General features: G+C 47.4%; 1 protein-coding gene across 1 annotated transcript in view; it reads left to right on the top strand.

The window, feature by feature from the left end:
• The window catches only part of SLC22A17 (solute carrier family 22 member 17), a 291,227-nt gene that overhangs the window by 197,006 nt on the left and 68,697 nt on the right, over positions 1-25,524 (top strand). Inside the window, exon 8 of the mRNA XM_069633948.1 lies at positions 17,323-17,546. Coding sequence (XP_069490049.1) covers positions 17,323-17,546 — 224 coding nt within the window. The remainder of the gene's footprint in view (positions 1-17,322; positions 17,547-25,524) is intronic.

The following is a 25,524-nucleotide window of genomic DNA, read 5'->3' as shown; positions in this document are numbered from 1 at the left end:
ACCTCTATAGCACCTTCTTCATTTGAGAAGACATATACTCCTCAGCCTCGCTCTGAGTATTTTAAAACTCTTTCTTCAATTTATGAATATGCAGAGTTTTCCGCTGAGGAAGAAAGGCCATTTGGACTCCATTATGGGACACCTTCTATAACGGATGAACTCTTATCCAAAGAGTCTTTTATAAAAAAACTTGCAGGAGTGTCTTCACAAGGCAAGTGGTATTGACACTTCTCCTGAAGTTGATTTTGGTAAGGCAGATCCAGGAGATCATGCCGAGGTGAAGTATAGGCAACTCATGACGAGAGTCATGGAGTATATGGGTTGGTCCAGGCCCACATCTGTTTTCGAAAAAAAGACAACTCAACATACATACTGGACAAGGGACCACAGGAGGACCCAATTGTCCCATTTCATCAGGCTTTACAGAGAAGGGTAACTTCTAATTGGGAAACACCCAAGGTTGTACCGGCCGTAAATAAGAAGCTTACAGCCAAATACAGAGCTTCTAGTTCCGACCCTCTGTATCTATGAAAGCATCCCACACCAGAAAGTCTGGTAGTGTAGGTGGCCACTTCTTCAGGAAAACAGAATGCCTATCCCAATATCCCGCAGGACAGAGATGGTAAACGCTAAGATGCTTTGGCCAAGAAGGTTTTCTCGGCCGGCAGTATGGTGTTAAAATCTTCCAATGCCACGTGCAACCTAGCGAGATTTACCCACACCTTTTGGGCACGCATTTCTATGGCGGCTGACCATATCCCTGAAGGGAAAGAACGAGATGGTATTCTTAATCTTGTCAAGGATGGGAAGGACGCTATGTGCGAGTCCCTCCAGACTCATGGCGGCTAGTACGGTAATCCGCAGATTTGCTTGGTTGCAGAAGTTAGGATTTGCCCCAGACGTGCAGTCCAGGTGCATCTATTTGGAAATAAAGCTGATGAGAGTTTGGAGAAGCTGCACACTTGCAAGGCAGCAGCAAAAACCCTTTGGGCTGCAATAAGGCAATCTCCAAACCGCCCCACAGGTGTGTCCTGGAGGGGTAGGCCCTTTCGCTATTATTCTGCATTCAGAAAGCGCAGAGGACAGCCAGCTCAAAGAGGACAGAGAAAATTCTGCCGTGGTGGACGGGGGAGAGGTACTAGAACAGCAACAGCAGCAGCTACCTTACCTTCAGCCACTGCGTCAGCCACCCCAAAACTTCTCTGAGGTCTTCGTGCACAAGACTGCAGTGAGAGGCAGGTTAACACAGCTTCTGACAGAATGGCAGGCTATTACTTCAGAAAAATGGAAACAATTGCCCAAGGTTACTGTCTACCTTTTCTGCAAAAACCTCAGTCCTCCACCGGGGAACAACTCTTTGAAAGTTCCAGATCTGTTCCTTATGCAGGAGATTTTAACCCTGCTAGAGAAAGGTTCTATAGAACCAGTACCTGTAATGGAAAGGAACAAGGGTTGGTACTCCCCATATTTTCTAATCCCCAAGAAGGACGGAGGATTGAGACCCATCTTGGATTTAAGAGACTTAAACAAGTTCCTCAGGAAGGACAAATTCAAGATGGTAATCCTTTCTCAGATCCTTCAGGCCCTCCAGCTTCAGGATTGGATGGTATCATTAGAATTCCAGAATGCTTACTTTCATGTGCTGATCCATCTCAAGCACAGAACGTACCAGAGGTTTGCTGTTGGCGGGTCTCATTTTGAGTTTCGGGTTCTGCCATTTTGGCTGATCTCCACCCTAAGGGTTTTCACCAAACTAATGGCAGTAGTGGCAGTGAGTCTCAGGAGAGGGGCGATTCACGTCTACCCCTACCTCGACGGTTGGTTGATCAGGGCCAGTTCTCCAAAACAGGCCCTGGAACATCTCAACTCCACCTGTCACTCCCTTCACAGGCTGGGCTTCTCCCTCAACTTCAAGAAGTCCCACATGATACCATCACAAAGACTCCAATTTATCTGAGCAGTCCTGGATACATCCCTGGGAAAAGCCTCGCCATGAGAGGTGAGGGCTCAAGACATCCTGCAGATGGTTACCAAATTCCAGAGTGCCCAGCATCTCACAGCCTTCGATTTTCTGAGGTTGCTCGGTCTCATGGCATCCTGCATTTTCGCCTTAGAATGAGATCCCTCCAGTGGTCTCTCAGGACCCAGTGGTCACAGTTCTCAGGAAGGATGTCAGATCTCCTCCAAATCCCAAACAGAGTCACACTGGACCTTCAGTGGAGGGCCCGTCGAGAGAACATCAGGAAATGAACAATGTTTTGGCAACCATGGCCAGAGATATCAGTAGTGACGGACGCCTCACTCACGGGGTGGTGAGCCATACCAATGATTTAACCATCAGCGGTCGTTGGTCTCCATCGGAGTCCAAACTACATATGAACCTTTTAGAGCTGAGGGCAATCGTACTACCGCTGAAGGCTTTCTGCCCTCTGTATGGGGAAAGAATGTCCTGATAATGACGGACAACACACTGGCCATGTGCTACATCAACAAAAGAGGAGTATAGGGTCACTATCACTGTGCAGAGAAGCAATGCAGCTCTGGTTCTGGGTAATTCAAGAAGGAATGTCTGTCGGCAGTTCACCTAGCCGCAGAGAACACGACGGAGGATGCTCTGAGCACACTTTCCCATGAGTGGGAACTAGCTCAGGAAGTCCTTCAAGAGATCACCCTTTGGGGAACCCCTGAAGTAGATCTGTTTGTGACCAGGGCCAACAGGAAGTGCAAACTGTTCTGCTCAAGGGAATTTCCCACAAGAGGATCTCTAGGAGACGCATTCATAGTGGGCTGGGATTTTCCACTCCTATATGCGTTTCCTCCAATCCCGTCATTCCTCATGTAATCTGGAGGTTGAGGAGGTTCGGGAAATTCATGATCCTAATTGCCCCGGACTGGGCCAGGAGAACGTGGTACCCGGACCTTCTGGACTTGTCCATTTGTCCTCCGATTCGTCTTCCACAAAGAGAGAATCTTCTCTCGTGAGAGGAGGGTCGGGTTCTCCATCTCGATATCAGGACTCTCAGCCTTCACGCATGGTTTCTGAAAGTTTGAGATACAAGGATTGGGACTTCCCGGACGACGTAATGGATGTGTTGCTTTCGGCCAGAAGACCAGCAACCTAATCTTTATACTGCTGCTGCTGGTATAAGTTCTGCAGCTGGTGTAGAGGTAAGAATGTCAACCCTTTCTTATGTAATACAGCGATGGTATTATCCTTTCTATTACATCTGACAAATCCGGTCCTTTAGATTGGTACCATCAAGGGATACCTAGCAGCCCTTCTATTTTTAAGTGCACTTCAGTGGAAGTCTCCTCTTTTAAAATTCCAATAGTAGTACAGTTCTTAAAGGGTTTAACTAACGTTTACCCTCCTACCCCATTCCAAGTCCCACTTTGGGATCTTAACTTGGTTTTGAACTTCCTGATGGGCGCTCCTTTCGAACCTCTACATTCTTGCCCATTAAGGCTTCTTACTTTGAAAACTATATTTTTAGTAGCAATAACATCAGCTCGAAGGGTGAGTGAGTTACAGGCTTTATCCTGTAAGCCTCCTCATACTGTTTTTCACAAAGACAGACTGGTACTCAAGGTGAAACCCACATTTCTCCCCAGGGTAGTTTTTGAATACCTTATTTTTATCCTCCAACTCATCTGGGGAAAGAGTATGAGGCTTCACAGGCTCGATCCTAGGCGTACACTGAGCATCTACGTTTCTAGATTGGCTAAACTATGGCAGGATGACCAATTATTTGTGTGCTATTCGGGTCACAAATTGGGTCTAGCGATCACCAAGCAAACAATCCCCAGATGGATCATCTTAACTATATCAGAATGTTACAAACTGGCAGGCAAAGGCCCTCCAGAACATCTGAGGGCTCATTCGACCAGGGGTATTGCAACTTTGTCTGCTTTGCAGAGGGGAGTTCCAATAAAAGACATATGTGCAGCTGCCACATGGTTGGCTGTGCACACCTTTACTAAATACTACAATCTAGATTCCTCCACAAGCCATGATTCTGCTTTTGGGAAAGCAGCGTTGCACTCGGTACATAAGTGATCACCTACATTTTACTCCCTCCTCCAATCTAAATATACTGTTTGGGAGAGTATCAAAGATAAGGAATACATGGGAGAACACAATCCATTTGAAGAACAAGTTACTTACCCATGGTAACGTTCTTTCGACTGGATGTTCCTCCGACATATTCCTTATCTCCCCTCTAATATTAGAAGAATCATCGATGCAGGAGGGGGTTTTCTTCCCCACAGGGTTCCCCCCATACTGGGCTGTCCCTGCAGGGGGCTCTTTTCTGACAGCTAGTCCACCTTCACATTCAGACAGGCTTATTACAGGGACACACCTCCATCTCTTCGATACCAGATGCTACTCCAGACCACAGATGAGATGCAAGACAGCCCCGAAAGCAGACATTGACACAATAAATCCTTGGGGAAGACAAGCCTCACCATTATGGTTGCCATGCAGGGTCGTTATGTCGTGGGTTTGAGGGCAATCACTGCCAGTCGTTCAGGTTCCTCTATAGATCTCAGACTGTAGAGGGGATCACCCAGATTCAGTTCCATGACAGAGAGTTCCTTGCAGAGATCTTCACGTATCCATGTCTTGCATTGACCCTGGATGGAGTCAGGAAGCATTGTTAAACTCAGCGGTAGATCTTGGGCTTCCTGCAGGCTTGTCTTCAGGTGGAGGGCATCAGAGCAGATTTTCAGAGATCCAGCAGAACCTCAGGAATGCCCGCAAAGAGTTCCTGCCATTTGGCCAGCCGAAATTCCTTGAAACACATAACGACTGTATCCGGGCTTGCAGAGGAAATGAAAAGACACACGCTCCGATGACCGAAAACAGGCAGCGCACCTCTAGCAGGACAGGTTATGGGTTTATCCCACCAATCTTGGGAAGGCACCTTGTATATTTCTGCAGCAGTCCTCCGATGTCCCTCCAGCTCCACTGGTCGTCTTAGTTCCTGGATCCAGCTTGTTTTCTACTAGCTAGAAACGCCAGCGCTCCAATAATGACAGTTTACAACATTCAGACTTGGAGGTGGCTGCCCAGTAGTGGACAGCCAGCCTCCCAGAATCTGCCCAGCAGCAACCAAGCACCTGGAGCATGGCTCTGCAACGTGTGGCTCTCCAGATGTTTTGGACTACATCTGCCATGATCCCTCACTATTAAATATGTTGGCTTGGGCTGATGGGGTTTGTAGTCCAAAACCTCTGGAGAGCCACAGGTTGCAGAACCTTTACCTGGAGGAATATGGATTGGGGCAGACAGACCCATCCCCACTTCCTGCCAGCGCACACACACACACACAAAGGAGAGCCTTCGAAAGGCTTCTTGAAGAAGCCTGCCAAGATGCATGAAGAAAAGTGGCCCTCCATCATCTGGCAAGATAAAAAGATGGCCAACAAGGGTCTTGCTTCTTGAACAAGACTTAAAACAGGAAGAAAGGCCATTTTGATTATAAGGTCACCTTAAGTGCATTGTCACAGCTAAAATGTCAGGCTGGGATAATCGATCCAGAAAAACGTTCAAAACGTAATGACTGCCACCAGCCTGTTCAGAGAATGCCTGGAAAGTAGCAAAAAGGTTACTTAAAAAAAAAGAGAAGGGGACAAAAATTGTCCCCACAGAACTTCATGTAAGATGACTTGAGCTGCAAACAGTAAAATGCTTACGTCATAAAAGGCAGGTGACCACTCCGGAACTGGTAAATCCAGGCACTAACCAATGAACGCAAAACAGCCTTGCAAAAGGGACCCTACGCTTTCATGCTTTCGTATGGCAGCACCCCCCGACTTATGTGGTGTGCTGCCATACAAAAGCATGCAAGCTAAAACTAAGGGGAGTTGTCTCCCCACACTGGAATCTTAGAACAAAGGCCAGTGTCCCCAGAAGAAAAGGAAATGCAGAAGGTGAGTGAGATTTTAAAAAAAGTTTCACTCGCCTTCAAAGTCAATGAAAAACATTCTAATGAATCCAGCAGTAGTGATGGGACGCCTAGTACAGAGAGTGAAGATTTGCTAATAATAAATCTCCCTAACAGAGGTAAGCTAGTTTTACCTTCCTATAAGGATAAACGAGGCAGTGTGGCGAATCCCTAGATCATCGTCCCTTATCCCATGACTATGGGACCAAGGCGGTGTGACCACAGTCCAGTAGTCCCCCTGGCGGTGGTGTATCGTGGGAGGATCACATGGTGAGAGGAACCCTTTATGAGACAAGGGAGGACATTTTAGAGAGAACACAGTATCAACCCACCCCTTTACCACCTCCCTCCCCCCTCTCATGCTAAAAAGGGTAACCTAGTCCCACATACCTCTATCCGTCTGTGTAAGGAGGACTATTCCACCCTGCTACCTTATACTGTGACGAGGAAGAGTAGGGACTACCCATGTGAATTCCACTGCAAAACTGGGACGAGGAATTAAATCTCTAACCCAGTAGAGATTGATCATAATCAGTGATAAAGTGCTGAAAGGCGTAGAAGCGTTGCAGTTTCCGAAAGGAATGGCACATTACTCAAAAGAGACTAACTTGATCTTGAAAGCAGTCGTCTACTTGTCTCCTTCACGGATCCTTCCCAGGTTGTATCCTCCATGTCACTACAGCTCTGTAAACAATGTGGCATCTTGAACTTGCTCCTTGAGATCTGTAATGAGTAGCAACAGATAGTGATTCTTAATTATGATCTGGTTCTGCTCAAGGTAGTCGAGGCACAGCCAGAGCTCTGATTTCTTTTCATGAAAAAGGGTGGGGCCCTGGCAGGCAAAGTAGAAGGTTGAATTAACACTTTCTGCAGTGATTCATCCACTTATCTATCTATCTAGATTTGTTTTTGTATGGCGCTAAATCGCCCAAATGCCTCAAAGCGCTCACAAATACGTACAGTACAGAAAAAAAAACATGGAAGACAAGGGGGTGCAGATTTCCTAGCAGTGTAGAAACTGGGTAAGAATTGCTCTGTTCCATTGTCGAACAACCAGGTCTTAAGTTGCTTTTTAAAAGTGCTGATAGATCCACAATTCTTTATGGACAGTGGCAGTGAGTTCCAAACCTTAAGAGCCCAGAAACTAAAGTTGGTACTGCCAACTCTTTTTAGGAGTTGACAAGGTTGGAAAAATCCTGATTATTGTGTGAGCGCAGGTTTCTCCTAAGAGGGGCTTTCCTTATTTAATCAGAGAGATATTTTGGAGCTGTACCAGATAGACATTTAAAGACTAGTACTGCGCTTTTAAATTTAATTCTCTGACCAACTGGGAGCCAGTGGAGATTCCTCCTCTCAGCCGAGATCTTCGAATGTCTGCTTAAAATATTTACTGCTCTAACGGCCCCATTCTGGATGGTTTGCATTTTTTTATATTTGATTTAGAGGTGCCCATTAATAGACTGTTACAATAGTCTAGTTTTGAATTAATAATGGCACCTGCAATTATGGCAAGGTTGGACTTAGATAAGTATGGGAAAATTTGCCAGAGAAGGTTGAAGAAAAAGGCACACGTGGATTTGAGATAAGAGGCATGTCTTTTAAAAGATAGGCGAGAATCCATAAAAACAACCAGCGTTTTTACATGGTCCAAGACCATAATAGTGCTATTATTGATTTTAAAGCTTTGGTATTTATCCTCAAGTTTTTTTAGTCTCTGGGTGGTGCCAATTATCATTAGCTCGGTGTTGGCCTCATTGAGAGCCAACGAGTTTGATGCCATCCATGTTTGTAGGGCGGAGAAAACCTCTCTAACTCTATATGTATCTTGTTCATAGACTCCTGTCAGGGTGAACACCAACTGGGTGTCATCGGCTTAGTTTGTAAACCTGACACCCAGGGTTCATAGCTTGTTGGCTCTCAATTAGGTCAAAACCGAGCTAATTATAATTGGCACTACCCAGAGACTAAAAAAACTTGAGGATAAAGTTTTGAAAAGATAATAAAAAGTAACAGCGACAGGCATGATCCCTGTGGAACACCTTATAGCAGCGGGATTATAGATGCATATAGAGTTAGAGAGGTTTTCTCCGCCATACAAACATGGATGGCATCAAACTCGTTGGCTCTCAATGAGGCCAAAACCGAGCTAATGATAATTGGCACCACCCAGAGACTAAAAAAACTTGAGCATAGAAGTTTTGAAAAAATATTAAAAAGTAACAGCGACAGGCATGATTCCTGTGGAACACCTTATAGCAGCAGGATTATTAGGGAGGTAAAATTCCCTTTCACGACCGCTGAAGATCTTGGACCTAAAAAGGATTTGAACCAGTCTGCTGCGGCCTGGGAACATCTACCGACTGTTCTGAGTCTTTCAGTGAGAAGTTCATGCTTAATCAAGTCAAATGCCGAGGAAAGATCTAGCAAGAGAAGCAATACAGGATTTCCCTTTTCGATGATGGAAGAATGTTATTCTGGAGATCCAGGAGAGCTGTCTCAGTGCCATGATTGGCACGAAAGCCAGATTGTTCCTCCGCAAGTATGTTGTTGCTTTCCACAAAGTTTTTATATTGTTCATATGCAATCTTATCTATTATTTTTAATAAAAATTGTACATTAGTTATAGGCCTACAGTTCCTGGGTATTGAGGGATCGAGATTCTTTCTTTAAGAGCGGTGTAATCCATGCCTCCTTGATGTTGTTGGGAACATAGGATTCGTCAACAGATTGGTTCATGAAGTGTGTGACCCAGGGGGCTAGAGTAACGGCAAAAACTTTGAAGTGTTTAGCTGGAAAAGCATCTCCCTTACAGGAGGAGGGCTTCAGTTTATGAATGATTTCAAGGACCTCCAGTTCTGAAACCCTTTCAAAGGTGAAAACTTGCGAGGGAGTTTTAGCACATTGGACTGCCCTCTCTGGTGTTAGGATATTATTAGGAAGGGTTTGTAGTTGTTCTTTGATAGCCTGTTGATGGTTTTCAGTTTTGCTATTAAATCCATCATGAATGGCTTGACACCAGGCATTGCTTTCTTGAGTCTGATTATTGACTACGGGATTTTTTAATTCCTGCAGAATAGAAAAAATGTCTTTGGTGTGGGATTTTGCATGATGAATTCTATCATTAAAGTGTTTGGCTTTGGCATTAAGAATTATTTCTTTATAGCATTTAACGGCCAGTTTATAGCTCCCCATGTTTTCTGTGGACAGAGCTTTCCTCCAAAGTCTTTCTGCTATCAGTTTAGTTCGTCTAGCTGTCAAAATCTCCCCTCTAAACCATTTATTTTGGTTTGCGGATTTGTTATGTTTAGCTAGTTTAAGAGGGGCGAGCGAGTCAAATACAGAGTTATTATCTGACCTAAATAGTTGCGAAAACTCACTTATGTCTTTAGGGCACTGTTTTCTTCTGTAGACAAAAGGCCTGATTCACAAAATGTTTTTCAATGGGTGCATTCCAGTGAAAAACACGTTGTGAATCAGGACCAAAGATTACATTTAGCTGTGCGTTCTGATCAGGTATGAGGGTATTGTGGGGGATATTTGTGAGCTTCTGTCAGCGAGAACACGTAACAATCTGGGTATTCAGGTGGGATATCACTCACAGTGGGAATAGCTAGCAGTGGCTATTGCAGGGACTATATTGACTAATGTAGTGGTCCAACAGACCTGTAATGAAAAAGCCACGTTTTGCAAGGGCCAATTGGTGCTGGAATTGAGCCATTTGTAGTTCGGGTGCATCAATGAGATCAAAAGGAATGTACTCCTGATGGTCCTTTATTCGCATTCACCAAAGCAGTGGCCACATTAATGATGGCCAAGGGGGTCAATGGGGATACATCTATTGAATGGTTTGATGTGGCCTGGGTCTTTAAGAACATTTGTATCCTGTGTTTTTGGGCTAACTGTAGATCCATTTAATTCCTGGTGGCTCCCTGAGTCGATGAAAGCAGCAACTTTTACCTGCACTGTAGTTCCTTGAAACTCAATGGGCACATACACATACGGGGATGCTGTTTTAGACAAGGGAGCACATGAAAAATACAAGGGTGGGTTTGATGCGCTTGGAAGTGGAGTTCTCCTTTATGTCTTAGCTATGGCATTTCCCGAACTCGTTAAAGGTCTGTCCTGTACAAAGTGAACTTTGTTTCCACAATACATGCATTCATCGTCTAGGTATCGTATTCCTTTCTTCTGTGGAGATTAGACCACAGAGTCATCCAATCTCCATAGGCATAAGTTCATCTGTGACTGTGGGCTTAGTGGAAACTGGCGGACTGGCAGGGAAAACTTAAGAGGGTTGAATACTTTGATTTTTCTTGCAGTCAGTCTGGTGGTCCTGAATTCTCTGTCTAATTGCAAGTAGCACGTTGATAAGATATTCAGTAATTGCTCCGGCGGGGTACACATATACTGGGGCATCCTGGATTTTTTTTCTCTTGGCCCATGTTGGAAAACAGTCACCTGAGCTGCTTTGGATCTCTGGAGCACCGCAACCGGTTTTTGAAAATGCGTAATGCAGGCCGGAAAATCCCTTAGTATTAGCATTTCTATTCCATGTGACAGTTTGAGGGTCATCACTCTGTTGTGGGGTATCAGAAACCTCTCCTGACCTGGATTGGGGGGGGGGCTACCACAATGTATGCCAGAGCCGATCCTAACTCAGAGGCGAGGTGAGTGTCACAGTTTACCGGCCACGGCACGTATTTCCCTTCCGGTGCTGTCTCCAGTAGAAGCTTGTGGCTCGCCGGCACGCAGAGAACTACATTACCTAAGCGGTGGCTCTGCAGATGAGACCCATGGCAGAGCGTCCAATCCCAGAGCGAAGCACCATGATGCGGTAAAAGCTGTGAGAAATCGCGGCTCAGCACTGCTCAGCTGGCATTTTCTCTGCTGTGTTCGCCGCTTCCCTGGATTCCTTTGGACAACTACCTGCTTTCTGGATCTGAAAAGACAACTCTGGCTTGTGTTGGACCTGCTTCTGTTGTTTCCTTGTCTGGTGAACTGGTGGTCTGAAAGCAACTCATGGTGGCAACAGTAATCACAGTTCAAGGATGTTTATTAAACTGTGTACAGGTTGGAAAAATGCCTAATCTAAACCTAAATCGAAGATGCAAGCGTCGACCATCAAATGAAAATAAGGCAGTCCTAGTGGCGTTTTGTCAAGTCAAAAGGGCCTATACTAAGAAACCTATTGCCAAACCTTACAACTAATACAAAAAGGGTGTGGGATGGTTTTCAAGAAAAGAAAGAAGTGTTCACAAACAATATGTCAGGATGCGGTAGCCTAGGTCTTCCTTCCTGACCTTTTGAGCATGCGGTAAAATGGGATTTTGGAGCACAGCACACACTCAAGCTTTCCTAGCACAAGATGGCAGTTCTGCTTGCAGCGGCTCAAGAGCCTCGATGGCCAAGTCTCTTTTCAGGAAAAAGTATCTCACCTTCAAGGGTCAGTGAAATAACAAACACAAAGTTCCTTTTCAGGCATTCTTTGGGTGATGGGTTCACCCCTAGGTTCCCCTCTTGCAGGCTCTGGCCCTTCACCAATCGTATTTCACAAATCAAATAAACATTCCCCTTTCAGTGGGTTTTGGGTGATGACTTTCACCCCGGGATCCCCCTCTCCTGGGCGCAAATCCCTAGAACATTCTGTACGGATATCAGGACCTTGGATAGCTATGTTCTCTTGCTGTCGAGGCCTGTCAGATTCCGAAGAATGAGACAAAAGTTCAATCAACAATGTAACGTATAAGAAAAGGAATAAAAAAAGATATATATTTAGAAAAGTTCAATCAAAAGGTTCCTCTCCTTTTCGGGTGTTAGTTCTCCAGCCCTCGGTCCCCCTCTTCTGGGCGCAGACCCTTCTCGATTCTCAGCCTCCCTCCTCCGGATTCACTGTGGCTTCTTAGGGTGATGTCTCTCACCATTGGGTCCCCCTCTTCCTGGCACAGACCCTTCTCAATGTTCAGACTCCCTCCATCGAGTTCACTATGGCTTTCTCTTCACTTCAACTGAATTCACTTCCCTTTACTTTTCATTGTCTTTTCAAACAGTTCCAGTGGACATCCCTCGGCCGGTTTCACCTTTGTCAACACACTGTTTCTTGGGACTTTAGACTTTACCCCCTTCTCGTCAGCATCTCTCTTCCGGGTTCACTCTTGCCAACTTCACATTCATATTTACTTTCAATGTTTACATGATTCACTTCCCTTGCTTTCTCATGTGGTGGGATTCACTTCCCTTGCTTTCTTTATAGTTATTGCGTCACAGGCTTTCGACTGTAAGGGGATTTTGATTGACCTCCTGTATGACTACTTTGATCTATCTTGGCGGCTCTCCTACGGCCTTCTGGTATCTGTAATTTTACTCGGATGTGGATCAACTAGAGTTTCAAAGAGCAGCACTCACGTGGTGCTGATACCCTTCTGCAGCTGGTCTCCCCTTTACAATTGTACAGTTCTTTTAACTTTTCTCACTTTGCCCCTTTTCGACTTTCATTCACCACAGCCCAGTTCTTATCAGTTCTCTTTTCGACTCACCGGCTTTGGTGGACCGCTTGGCTTTCCTTGTAGCTGGAGTCAAGGCCGGTACCAGGGTAGCAGGAATCTCCCTCGCTCTGGTTGATCAGCTTTGATACGCTGCGTGTACCGTTGACATCTGTTACAACACACCTGGGCTATTGTCCTCGGTCTTACAATTCTTTCTGCTGAGGGTTCGCTGGTTTTTGTCGAAGAGGGCAAGGTCGTGTCTTTCCTTGTCAGCCTCTCATTATTTGCCGCCTTTCTCCCCCTCTTGAACTGCCGGGTCTAGATAGCTGTCTCATCGTCCTGTCTGACTTGCTCGTACCAGGCTCTCTTGCTCCACCTTTAATCCCTGTGGAGAAAGGGCTGTCAGGTGTGTGTGTGATTTAAGTCAATTGCCTGACTTTGCCTGACCCTTGTGTCGGGACATGTCAGGTAAACTGTTTTAATATTAGCCCCTTCTTGGTTACTGTACCAGCAAGTGTTTGTGTCGGGAAACATGGGTTTGTCGTGGGGGTTTTTGGTAAAGTCAGAAGGGTGAGATTGATAGGGGTTGGAAAGCAAATCTGAGGGACCGGAATTAATATCAGAAAAAAACAAGGGGGATTGTGGGAACAATAGTGTTTCATCTGAGTAGACTGGGTGTTCGGGAAAGAATAACCAGAGGGATGTGGAGAAGAACGATTGGGAATATTTGGTCAGGGAACAGGGTACCCAAGATTCTGGGAGAGATGGTTTCCCGGGTGCAATGGGGCTTGGGTTCCTGGGGGATTTGCTGGATATGGAGGCATCATTAGAGTGGGGAATAACTGAGAAAGGAGAATTCTCAGCGTTGGGGTCCTTGAGGTTTGGAATCCTAGTGGCTTGGCTATATACGGAGGGATCGTTGGATCCCAGGCGGAGGGATTCAATGGGAGGAAGGGAGGTAGATGTCATCTATCCTATAAAGGCTTTAGAAGTCACGTCTTCCTCTCTCTCTTCCTCAGTATAATACCATGCCTCACCTGGGGTTTTTCGTGGAGCACAACCTTTGGTTCCCCTTTCCAGGTGATATTCTCTCTTCTGTCCCCCCCCTGGGGTTACGGTCCTAGAGCATTGGCCCTTCCCAAGCCACCTCAATAGGGATTCTCTGGGCTGGCTAGGGATAATATGCTCAGGTTTCTCCTTGGTTTTTGGATCTTGACCGGAAACATTTTACACAGAGTGGCCTCTGGGAAGGACCTTTTTTGGGATTCGGAACTGGCTTTTGACCTGGAACTGTACCCATGAATGAGGAGTGAGCGGCGCAGGAGGGAGGACCCAGGGAGGTTGGGAGAGCTGTAGGGACACCCTTAGTTTCAACAATCCCATCCTTCCCAGACCATTTAAATCTACTATCTTTGTCTGTGGAATTCTGAGGGTCATCTGTGACATCTTAGTCTGGCATCCCTAGAAAACGTTTTCTCAAATAAGGTACATTAACTGAGTAAGGGGGTGGTGTATTAACGGCTGCCAAATGTAGGGAAGTCATGGTATCCCAAGAATGACACTGACACAATGGATACAATTTGTAAAACCATTTTTGAAAATGTTGGGGTTGGAGAAACTCCTATTTTGCCCTATAAATAAGATGGGAGCAGCCTCGACCATCAAACGATAAACAAAACTGTCCTAGTAGAGTCCGTCAAATCAAAATGGCCTATGCTAACAAAACCTAATGCCTGCCCTATCTCTTGTACAAAAAGTGTAAAAAAGAGAAAAGTATGCAAAGGAAAAATCAGTGTTCAAAAAGAATAAAGGTAGTTGAACCAGCTCTCCTCCTCACTGGCTGTCCTTGTAGGCAGGGTGACCCACTCTGGCTCTGTTTCTGGCACTCTAAGCAGTTCTAAACTGTGGATTGAGCCCCCCCTGGCGTTCCACGTTAAAGTCTCTTTCTTGACTTTCAAAATTGTATTCCAACGTAAAGTTCACAAAGGTCCCTTTCTGCCGGGCTCAGATCTCTCGCATCACAGTTTAACGCAAACTTGCTGGGGGGCACCCTTCCCAAAGCTTTTTGTACTTTGGGTCTCCCTCAATCGGACTTGGACCCCTTTCGGATGTCGAAGACTTTTGAATGTGTGTGGTTCTCTTTACAGACCACCGCAGGACCACTTCGACTCAAAGTTCACGTTTACTCTCGCTTAATTCACTTTTGCTGTTCGCTTTATAACTTCAAACAATGTACCTTTCACACAGAGACTTTCAAATTGGCTAATTCCTTTCGCCGGACTACTCTGTTACTTAGTATCGCTAATCTCACAGCTGTCTTTTACTTTAAAGTTAATTCACAGTCCTGCCTTTCTTCACGTCTCATCCAAATGCGTGCAGCCTTCACTTGTGATATAATGTTGCTACTTACTTCGCTTTAACATACAGCAGTCACTCGGGTCGCTTGCCGCCTCACTGGCTGTGTGCGCTTCTTTCTTGTTTTGGTATTTTCAATTCCCAAGTCAATGTGAGTACTACAGGATTGGCCTTGCCTGTCCAACTCTGCCGTTCACCTGGGAGAGTTGCAGGCGTCCTTGAAACACAATGCAATCTTCACTTGTGGGATCTGGCCTTCTCCAAGTGTCTTTTGTGGTCTGTTGGAGGCAACAAACTCCAGTAGGGAACCTTTGGGGTTTTCAGCCTGCTGCTCTCATCCCCTGGGCCGTTGCTCTGCACCAGTAGGTGTGCCTTTGTCCTGGAAGTTCTGCTCGTACTCGTGTTCCGCCTTGCTCCGAGTGTGTCTGTAGGTGTTGCCTTTTATTCGTGTGAGGAGAGCTAACTGGTATCAGGTGTATGCACTTAGGGTAAAGTGCCTGACTTTGCCTGGCCCGATTAAAGGGACAGGCCCAATATGATGTGAGAGAGTTAGTCATGTTAGTTTGTCACCCTCTTCCTCAGCCCAGTGTTTGTGTAAAAAGGAGGGGGGATGATGGGACTTCGGAAAATCCTACAAAATAGGATGGGGTAGATGACCAAAAAAAGGGGAATACCACGTCTCACCATTGACTGTCTCACCCCCACTCTTCGAATACCCCTCATCCATTTGATCCTCCTGCACTGGTCCACCCCCAGGGTCTGGAACCAAAGGTGATGGCTGTGCCCTGGCCACCTAAGGGAGAGATCCCCGGCGACTAGCAGTGAGATACCCTCTGGTTTCTCACACAACCCAAGCACGAAACAATGCATATGACTTTCGATTGGTCATTTGGAAACTGAGAGCGTTTCTTTGAAAATTTAGAAAACAATGGATTACCATAGAAGCGTTCTGGTTTGAGTAATATACAAGCAGCATCTCCGTCAATGGAGTTAGGTCCTGGGAAGGATGAGGAATTGGCTTTGCCCCCAAGGCCCAGGTTTCCTCTCTAGCTTTTCTTGCAAGGCCTTGGCTGAGCTGCGCATGGCAGCCGTTTCCGCATGTCCGGCTGCTATCTCAATGCGATGGGGAGGGTTCATCATAGGAGATTTGTCCAAATCCATCGAATTCTTTTGGCTGAATTTGGCCGCAAATATATTTGGTGGGTAGGTAAGAGTAATAATTAAGGTGGGGGCGGCAAATGAGGTCTGTGGGGAGGCGGGGTGTCACTCCCTCTCCCCCTCTGCATATATTTGTGGCCAAATGGCTTAAAAGGTAAGAAAATTTGATGGATTTGGATTCGACCAAATCGCCTTGACGAAATCACATAGAGCCATCTCTACTTGGCCTTGACCCAGCTGGGTTATTAATTGTTGTAATGCAATGGGAAGATCCATTAATTTCTAGAGCGGAGAGGAGGACATCCCTCATAAACTGTCAGGCTTTGACTCACTGATACCGCACAAAACTAATGTGAGCACCGACCCTCTCCGCTTCCAAACACTTCTCCCCCGCCCCAAGAGATAATGGGATGCGTTGGAAAGACAAGTGTACTTGGACCATCTGGGCTGACGAGGACAGGCTTTGAGCTTCTTTTCTTGTGTGTGGGACATGGAGGCAGAAAGGGCTGGGACAGCAGTGGCACAGTGCAACCAGTGGGGCAAGGAGCACAGTATGCAATGTTAGTTAATTTGTGACTCCAGAAAACACAGAGATCTGTGGAGTCATTGATCTGTGGGAAGACCTGGGCATATTTCTAACATATATTTAAGGGGTATCATAGGAACTTAAAAGCGGAATACACCAAGATGTGAAAAAATGAACTCAAAGATTGTGTTGTTTCGGCAGGAGCCCTGTTTTTCTTGTGATTGATAAATCGCGGGTCTCTTTGGTTCCTCCGCAGGGTTGTCCAAATCCAGGCCTCCATGGTCGGAAACATGTTGGATTTCCAGGATACCCATCATTAATAATCATGATCTGAATTTGCACACAATAATTCTAAATATATGCACATTTCTCCTCATGAATATTAATGAGGGATAGCCTGAAAACCCATCAGGATTCCAGCCCTCGAGGCCGGGAGATGGACAACCCTGCTCCAAGGTAAGACATGGATGACCACTGTAGGTCAAGGAGGTGAGGGCTAGAGTGGGTGCCATATTACGTGGATGTTTGGTTTGTGTTGTTTTTGATGTTTTTAACTGTGCAAAAAAATCAATAAAATTATACAGAAAAGAAAGGGCTCACTGATCATTGAATAGTCAGAGGTGCAAACCGAGATCATCGTACCCCCACACAGGCCTTTTACTAGTGCTAGTACCAGGCACACGAGAGCAGACTGCAACATGCCAGGCAGCCCTCTCAGAAATGCATTTGGGATCCTCAGCCCTGACTAGGCTGGGAACAGAGGGGAAGAAGGTGTAGAGATGCTTAGCTCAGTAGGAGGAGGCAAGAACATCTCTGACGGGCATTACAGCATGCAGCTCTGTATCTACCCTAGGTGTATTGCGCATGGCATCCATCACTGCTACGGAACCTTCCGGAAGGACATCCAGGGCGTGCGGGCCGGGCTCTACCTGTCTTACCTACTCTCCGCGGGCACCGGACTCCTTGCCTGCCTCTTCCTATGGGCGACGGTTGACCGCTTTGGACGCCGAGGGATACTACTGCTGTCCATGACCCTGACCGGCATTGCTTCCCTCACCTTGCTCGGGCTCATTGAGTGTAAGAGACTCACAGACACCACATCAGCAAGGCATTGTTACCAGAGATTTTGTCTCCATGGCAGCATGATGTGTTACCAAAGTGTGCGTCGGTGTACCCAGATCAGTGCAATCTTAATTGAGTTTGTATTTGCATGTCCCTGACAGTGGGGGTGCTACATGCTTGTCTGATGGGTTATCAGAGTGTATGTGTGTCTGTGGCAGTGTAATGTCGCCCTAATGTAGACCTGTGTGTGCAAGTCACTGTTTTGTGACACATCTGTAATTCTAATGGAATTTGAAATGTGTTTGTACTGATGGTCTGTTCACGGAATTGGGATGTGTCGCCCATGCGTGGGTTTGCAGGACTATGGCAGTCTGATGTGTTAACCAAGTGTGTCGATGCCCTTGAGATTTGTTACTGATGTTTGTGTGTTTTTGACAGTGTGTTGTGTGAACTTGGTCTGTTTTTCTTGGTCTATGGCAGTGTGGCATTCAAAAAAATGTAAACAAATTAAAGTGAGCTTGTATATCATGCGTCATACCGGAGACAGCCTCTAAGCACGAGACCGGGTTTTAAACACTTGATGCTCTGCGTTGTCTTACTACCAAGACAAACATCCCTTGAGTATACGTTTGGATGCTGGTACATTTTCCCAGGGTTTTTCTATTTGACGTGTATTTTGATGTCGGAGAATTGGCATGCTGCAGCTGGGCCTAGTAAATTCCATAGTGGGGACATCCCACAGCTGCGCCTCCCCAAACACACTGGCACGCTTACCTCATTCATAAACCCCCCCCCCCCCCCCCACTCCCCAACAAGACCTCCAGGAGATTCCCTGGAATAAAGAGGCAAGACCAGGTGGTTTTCAGGGTGGAAATCGCAAAGCCAAGGAGTTATCTTACAGGTGATCCGTTTCTCCACCACACCACAGGATATTCTATGCCGGGTGTGGCTTCTTAAGAATACCCCCTCCGCCGTCAGTGTCCTGAGAACCCTGCCGGGTGAGCCCTTCCCTCCCTACAGATTACCCTCTCTACCCATGGCCATTTCTTTGTTTACTTTTCACAGTACATTTTCGCCAGACACTTTTTTCAGTGCCTTTATTCACAGTACACATGGTCTTCTAGTCTTCACTTCCGTTCCCAATTTCACGTACCTTCTTTCATTCTAATTCCTATTTCCTTGTTCTACCTGTGTACCATTCTAATTCTAGTGCTTAGTGTTCACTACTTCCCTTCTATCTACTATTCCCTTGTTCTCTCTAGTATGCTACTATTCTAATTCAATTCCCCGTTGTTTATTTTCCATCTTACCCGTCTTCAATGATCTTACACCCGATCTGATTCCAAACCTATCCTTCTCCCCCCTCCACCCAGGCCCCTTCCCCCTGTCTAACACCCCCACCCTTCGTTCCCGAGTCTCTTCCTCCCCCTTTAGTTTTCTTCCATTTCCCCCAAAAGTCAGGCTTCAGTGGTGCCTCCGGTCAGGACAGGAGGCCACATTCCCTCTGGCTTGACATCTCTGTTCTCTCTCCCGCACCCGGGGAGCATTAGGACCCAGGCCTACTAGCTCTGGCAGACTCTTTGCTACCCCTGCCATCTATTGAAGTGGGAGGAACATGCGCCATGTAAGCGGCGCCGCCATTCTGGGGTGTGTGCCGCGTCCTTACTGAGCGCGGCACATATGCACTTGTGAAAAGGGGGTACAATGGGTCTGCCTGCTCCTGGCAGTCTAGCAAAGGGAGGTATTGGCCCTGCAATCTACACCACCAGGAGCATCCAAAATCCCACTGTTTCCAGAAAGCCTAGCACTTTGGGAAATCGTGCTGGCATCCACTTTGCCCAGTCATTTCCCTTCAGCCAAAATTGCGCATGCTGTTTCACAGCTCTTTTTACCGTAACCCTCCTAAAGTAGTCCTTCCTCCCGATGGCCCTCCTTCTGAGACCATGGCCCTCATTACGACCCTGGCGGAATTCGAAAAACGATGGCGGAAATGTAATACCGCCATCGAATACCGCTCGTTGCGATTATGACCCGTCACCGTAAAGTACGATGCCATTAGCGACACCGTAGTGAACGCCAACGCTAACTGCACCAAGTACGCGCACGCGCGCCTTGCAAAACCGTAATTTCCGCCATGGCGCAATGGTACGCGAATTCTGACCCTAGCGGACATTTACTTAACGCCATCAAGCATGGCGGAAAGTACCATTCCGCCATGGTGAGAATTACGGCATCGCGAACCAACCGTAAATGGCCCTACTGAGTGCCTGTACTCCACTCCCTGCCCACATTGCACAACTCCTCGTAGGCGCAATGTAGTCACACTATGCAACCAGTGAAATGTACAAGTCACCCATGCATGCCAACGAACAAATGCATGCAGGGGCTCCAAGTGCCTTGTGAGTGGCCATCCATATTTGGCATGTCACCATTGCCGTACTGATGCAGCACAGGCATGTGAAGGTTCAAGTACACCAAAATGAACTGAAATATTCCATGAGACAAAACAACAATAGTCCCCCATCGCCTGCCACCAGTGTAAATCAACATTCAAAGCAGTATCCTGAGGGAGACTGCACCAGCCCTGTACTCTTGCCAGTAGACAAACCAACCATCAGCATAAGCATGTACCACACAAGTTGGCAGAGTGACTGAGCAGCCAGGCTCATCTCAAGAGGGGCCAATGGGAGCTGTAGGGCACAGATGGCACGAATACAGAAGCAATTCCAATGGACCTGACCTCAGTCTCCCTCCAAGAAACGCATGCAAACACAGGCACCTGTGACCAGCCATTTTCTGATAATCCCATCATTCCACCAATCCACCTGGCTGACCGGCATCTGTTGCACAAAAGCTAATCCCCCGCCCCTGAGCATGACATCATAAAAACAGTCATAATGGCAGCCCCTATCCCTGACCTTACTGGGCTTCGTAGGCAAACGCGGCCAGTACAGTACCACACAACTCTACTCAGAAGCCGGAACCCAATGCAGATCATCGCACAATACATCGCGCCACAAATCGGAATATGCTACATTACCAGCAAAGAATAACGCTACACGGTTAATATCTGAATATAAATTTAATGCACATCAAAATCACCAAGCCCATACAGCTATTTGCTCATAAACTCCCAAATAATTTCCATTACTGTGGGCTGCATCCGCAAGAAATGACCAGCTTCTTCTTGTGTGACGCCCTGTTCCTTCATGGTACACAGGGGCTACATTTACGTCCAAAAAGGCAACATGGAAGCGCCTAGAACCGCAGGGCCGTCCCATGAAGTAGGCACTAGTCCAGCTGAATGGTTGATATGTTGCTCCTAGCCACTAGTACTGCGTAAGGGCATGTGGCCCATTGGCGATCGTCCCATAAGATCGTAATGGTGCTCCACTGATTAACTCGAAGCTGCAGGTGTCGACTGTAAAAGCCATCTGCAGGAGTGGCGTACAGATGGCAGCGGCAAAAGGGGAGGAGATACCTGTCACCCAAATGAAAAGAAAAATAATAGTATGGGCATCCGAACTTCATATGTATTACTCACTTCATTCAACACACTAAATCTACAACCATATGCATGCTAGCCCACTCAAAAGGATTAATTTCACCCAAAAATCACTTGCGAATCATAACGATATAAATCGAGGTGAATACACTATTACAAACGAGTGTTTGTGTGCATGCATCTGTTAAAACAGAATCCATGAGATGGGATTAGGAACGTGCATAGACACAAGTGTTTGAAGGCGCGTCGAGACAGGGAGGGTTCAACAAGGGCAGATAGACGATGGTCCCACTATGGCAGCTTTGCATCACATAGCGCAGGGGAAGGGGATAGATTCCAAAAAGCCATGTACATGGCAAACTCTCAATTAAATCATCTGTCCATGCATCCATTCATCATTCCCTCATCCCGGTATAAAAACGACTGAATATTTACTCACCTAACATTTGAAATTTCCATTGAGCCTGTGCGTAATGCAGTCTGCAAAATCCACTGTGCTCCTGCCCGGATTTCTAGTGTAGTGAAGTAACATGTATTTGGGAACGTCCTGCCTTATCGTCCACTACGCTATTGCGCATCCCATTCAATTCATATCAATCATTGCATTCTCGTCATGGGCCCTGTCCCAAGGACATTCAACAATAGAACGTTATATTTCCAGTCAGACCTGTGGGCTTCTCCTCGCCGCTAGTTGAAAACCAAAAGCGCTGTCCTTCGAATTCCTCATTTGCAACATCGCGTCGAAAAGGCATCTGTGAACGCTTGAATTCACAAATACATCTATGTAGTGCGGCTGTGTGTGAAAATGGTAACTGGCTTCAATCACTAATGGGACTCCCCGCCCGTCGGTGAACGTCGGTACAGTGCTGCATGAGGGTCCACCGTTGATCGAGTACTACATTCCACTGACCCTTCACAAGTTTGTTCGCGACTGCAAATTTAGTATGTGAAACAATGGGACCATAGCAGAATTAACATATAAACCAATATTTCACTGCCATCGGGATTAAATACATGATTGTAATTGCAAGATGCCATGCGTCAAATTGCAGCGTTGTGTGCGGGACGTGCTAGCCCAAAAGTTACTGCAGCTGGCACAGGTGGAATGAATCCCCACAGGTGGAGGCTATACAGCCTGAAAACACATAAATTGCACACCCAACCCCCTCCCACAACCACACCCACTCCAAAATGCTACCGACAGGACTAGCGATGTTGGGCCTGGGGGACCTGATAGCACTGCAAGTACTCCAACTTCAAGAAGAAGACGAACACCAACTACTACAACAACGGGCCGCACAGAGGAGACGCAGGAGGAGGAGGGCAAGGCAGGGGCAGCAAGGCCCACCAGCACAGCCACTACCACCACGCAGGCAGCCCGCAATCCCACGCCTCCGAGCTAATCCGTTCAACCTCACTGCTGAGCAGATCCACACCCTCTACCGTTTGGACCGGGACACCATAACCGCCATTGTCAACATGACACACGCTGACCTTGTCAGCATGATAGATAGCCCAACCGCCATCCCACCCCTACTGAAGGTGGTGTCTGTACTCCACTTCCTGGCCACAGGCACCTACCAGCACACAGTCGGACAGTTGCATGGCATTTCACAGCCACTATTGTCACGGACACTATTCCAAGTGCTTGATGCCCTCCTGAAGCACACAGACGACTACATCTCTTTACCACGCTCGGAGCAGGAGATTACAAACACAAAAGTGGGATTCCATGCACTTGGCGGCATACCGGGTTGCATTGGTGCCATCGACTGCACCCATGTGGAATTGGTTGTCCCACATGCCATGGAGGTCCAGTACCGCAACCGGAAACAATATCATTCTATCAATGTACAAATGGTGTGTGACTCCAACAGGATCTTTACACATTGTTGTGCCCGATTTCCAGGATCAACCCATGATTCTATGGTCTTGAGGAACTCTACAATACCACGCTACATGGAGCGACACGCAGGGCACCGATCCTGGCTACTCGGTGAGTCTCATTTAATGCATGAGAATGTGGGGTAGGTGATGCGTCAATGACCTGGCAGGAAGGGGGGAGGGGATGCGTACGTAGCAATGTCATTCCACAAACATCCTTTATTGTCCACATACAGGTGATGCCGGGTATCCACTGAAGAGATGGCTCCTTACACCAATCCGGAACCCACAGAACCAGCATGAGGAGGACTACAACCATGCCCACTCACGTACCCGTGTAGTCATAGAACAGGCATTCGGCCTACTGAAGGCTCGTTTCCGCTGCCTCAGCAGGTCTGGCGGGGCACTCCTGTACCGCCATGAGAAGGTTGCAAAGATGCTCATGGCATGTGTCATGCTACACAACATGTGCGTACGTAGAAATGTGGCCATGCCCCCTGACGCAGAACTGCAAGCACCTGAAGATGGTCATGATGAGGGTGGGGATGTGGCAGCACCTCAAGGAGTCCGCGAGGCACAGGAGGCCCGTGAAGTTCGTCAGAATCTCATAGATGCATGCTTCTAGCACTCACGCCTGGTGGCTGTTACATGGACACGGGACTTGTGGCACTGTGTGTGTCTGGAACATGCACAATGTGGACTGTACGCCAAGAAAGGCCTCGTACACAAAGATCAATGTCCACACATCTCATTGGATGAATATGAAGAAATGTATGGCAAATGTGAAATGATATTACACACCCAATCGACCCGCCACCCAAAAAAGCCCAACACACCCCCTCCACCCTCCTACCTCCCCACCGAACACCAGTGTCCAAAGATGCTCATTGTCAGTGGGCTGACGCTATTGCAAGCCCCCTCTCCGGGTATCAGGGGCACCCCTGCCTGTGGAGCGTAGGTTCCTCCCAGATCTACGTTGGGGGCTGCCCTGGACGGAACTTGCAACGGATGATGTCTCTGCCTGCTCACGTCCATGCATGTCCCTAAGGGTTTGTGTGAGCTCAGTGAGCACACGGCGCACAGCGGCAAGTTCACCACATACGTCTTTGGACGTCGCATGCAGTTCCCCCCTCAGGCTCTCGGTGCTTCTCTCCATTTGTCCCCTCAGGCTCTCGGTGCTTCCCTCCATTTGTGCCCTTAGTGTCTCGGTACTTCGCTCCATTTCTGCCCTAAGTGTCTCAGTAGATGTTTCAATGGCTGCCTTAGAACCCCCACATTCAGCAGCATGCTCCTTGAGGAGCGTGGCCAGTTGCTTCTGTTGCACAATCATCTGCTCAAGGGACTGTTGCCTCTGCTGGGCCATGCCCATTTGCGGTGGTGTCACAGAGGGGCTGATCACCTCATGTTGCCTTGCCACAGGCCTTGTGGGGGTTGGCCAGTCGTCGTCTTGTGGGTGCCCCTGCGTGGTTTCCTCATGGTGTACGGGATGAAACAAACAGGGGGATTGAGACAGGTCATGGATGGGTCCTACATCGACAGCACCGTTTTCTGTGTCGGAGCATGCTGGCATGAAAGCAGTGTCACCTATGGTGCTGCTGCCACCAGAAGCAGTGCCTTCTGTGGCATCCATTGGGGGGACCTGTGGTGCTGCTGTTGTGGACGTGCTGGCTGCTGGGGTGCCTGTTGAAGTCCCCTCCAGTGTGCTGCCACTTGATTTGTGCTGCTGCCGTGTCTTGATCCGTGCAGCTGAGGTGGAGCGTCTTTGGCCGTTGGTCTTGGCCCTCTTTGCAGGTGTGCTGGTAGGGGTGTCCTGAAGCTCGTCGTTTGAATCGGACCCTGTGGTGGAGTAAAAGAGGGCGAGCGTTATTTATGGGTCTGTGGAAATTGGAATGGCAATGTATCACATCCATTGGGGTGGTACCTGAGGGTGATTTGGGTCAGGGCCTTGGAGGTGGTCTCATTTTTGTGTGGATTGAGGATGCAGTTATTTTGCAGCCTGCAGTTAGGGTGTGCATGCTGCACATGTAGAGGGTGTTTTTAGGAATTTTACTTATTTATGTTTTTAATCTGACTTTTAAAGGGCGCTATCATGGCAATGTATGTGGACATTCTCCTGGACATGTGTTTCTATTGCACTATGGGGACACATGGTACTTCACATGATTGGACATTGTGGATTTAGCATTGTTTTATTTGGGCCACCTACCTGATTCTTCGGATGTCTGCACTCCTTTCTCCATCCCTCCGACTCCCTCTATGCTCTCCATTCCAATGGTGGAGGCACAGATTTCTTCCCAGGGGGTCAACTTGATGGGTGATTCCGATCCTCCCCCGGTAGCTGTGGCAATGTTTCGGTTGGCAGAAAGTATGCTCCGGACGCGTATCCGCAAGTCGTCCCATCGCTTTCTGCATTGCTGTGGGTTGCGGGGTGTGGTCCCCACCGCACTAACCGCTGTGCCACCAGGGCCCATATGGCCTTCTTGTTCGCAAGTGCCGTCCTGGTCATTTGCGTCGAGAAGACGACGGCAGCATTCTCCTGGAGGGTCTCTGTGAGCACGGTGAGTTCCTCATGGGAGAAGTGGACCTGCCGCTTGCGATCGCACG

Source organism: Ambystoma mexicanum, chromosome 13 (assembly GCF_040938575.1).
Source record: "Ambystoma mexicanum isolate Mex_15411 chromosome 13, UKY_AmexF1_1, whole genome shotgun sequence".
Classification (NCBI taxonomy): domain Eukaryota; kingdom Metazoa; phylum Chordata; class Amphibia; order Caudata; family Ambystomatidae; genus Ambystoma; species Ambystoma mexicanum.
The sequence above is the reverse complement of the archived record's forward strand: the minus strand, read 5'-3'. Positions and strand labels throughout refer to the sequence as shown.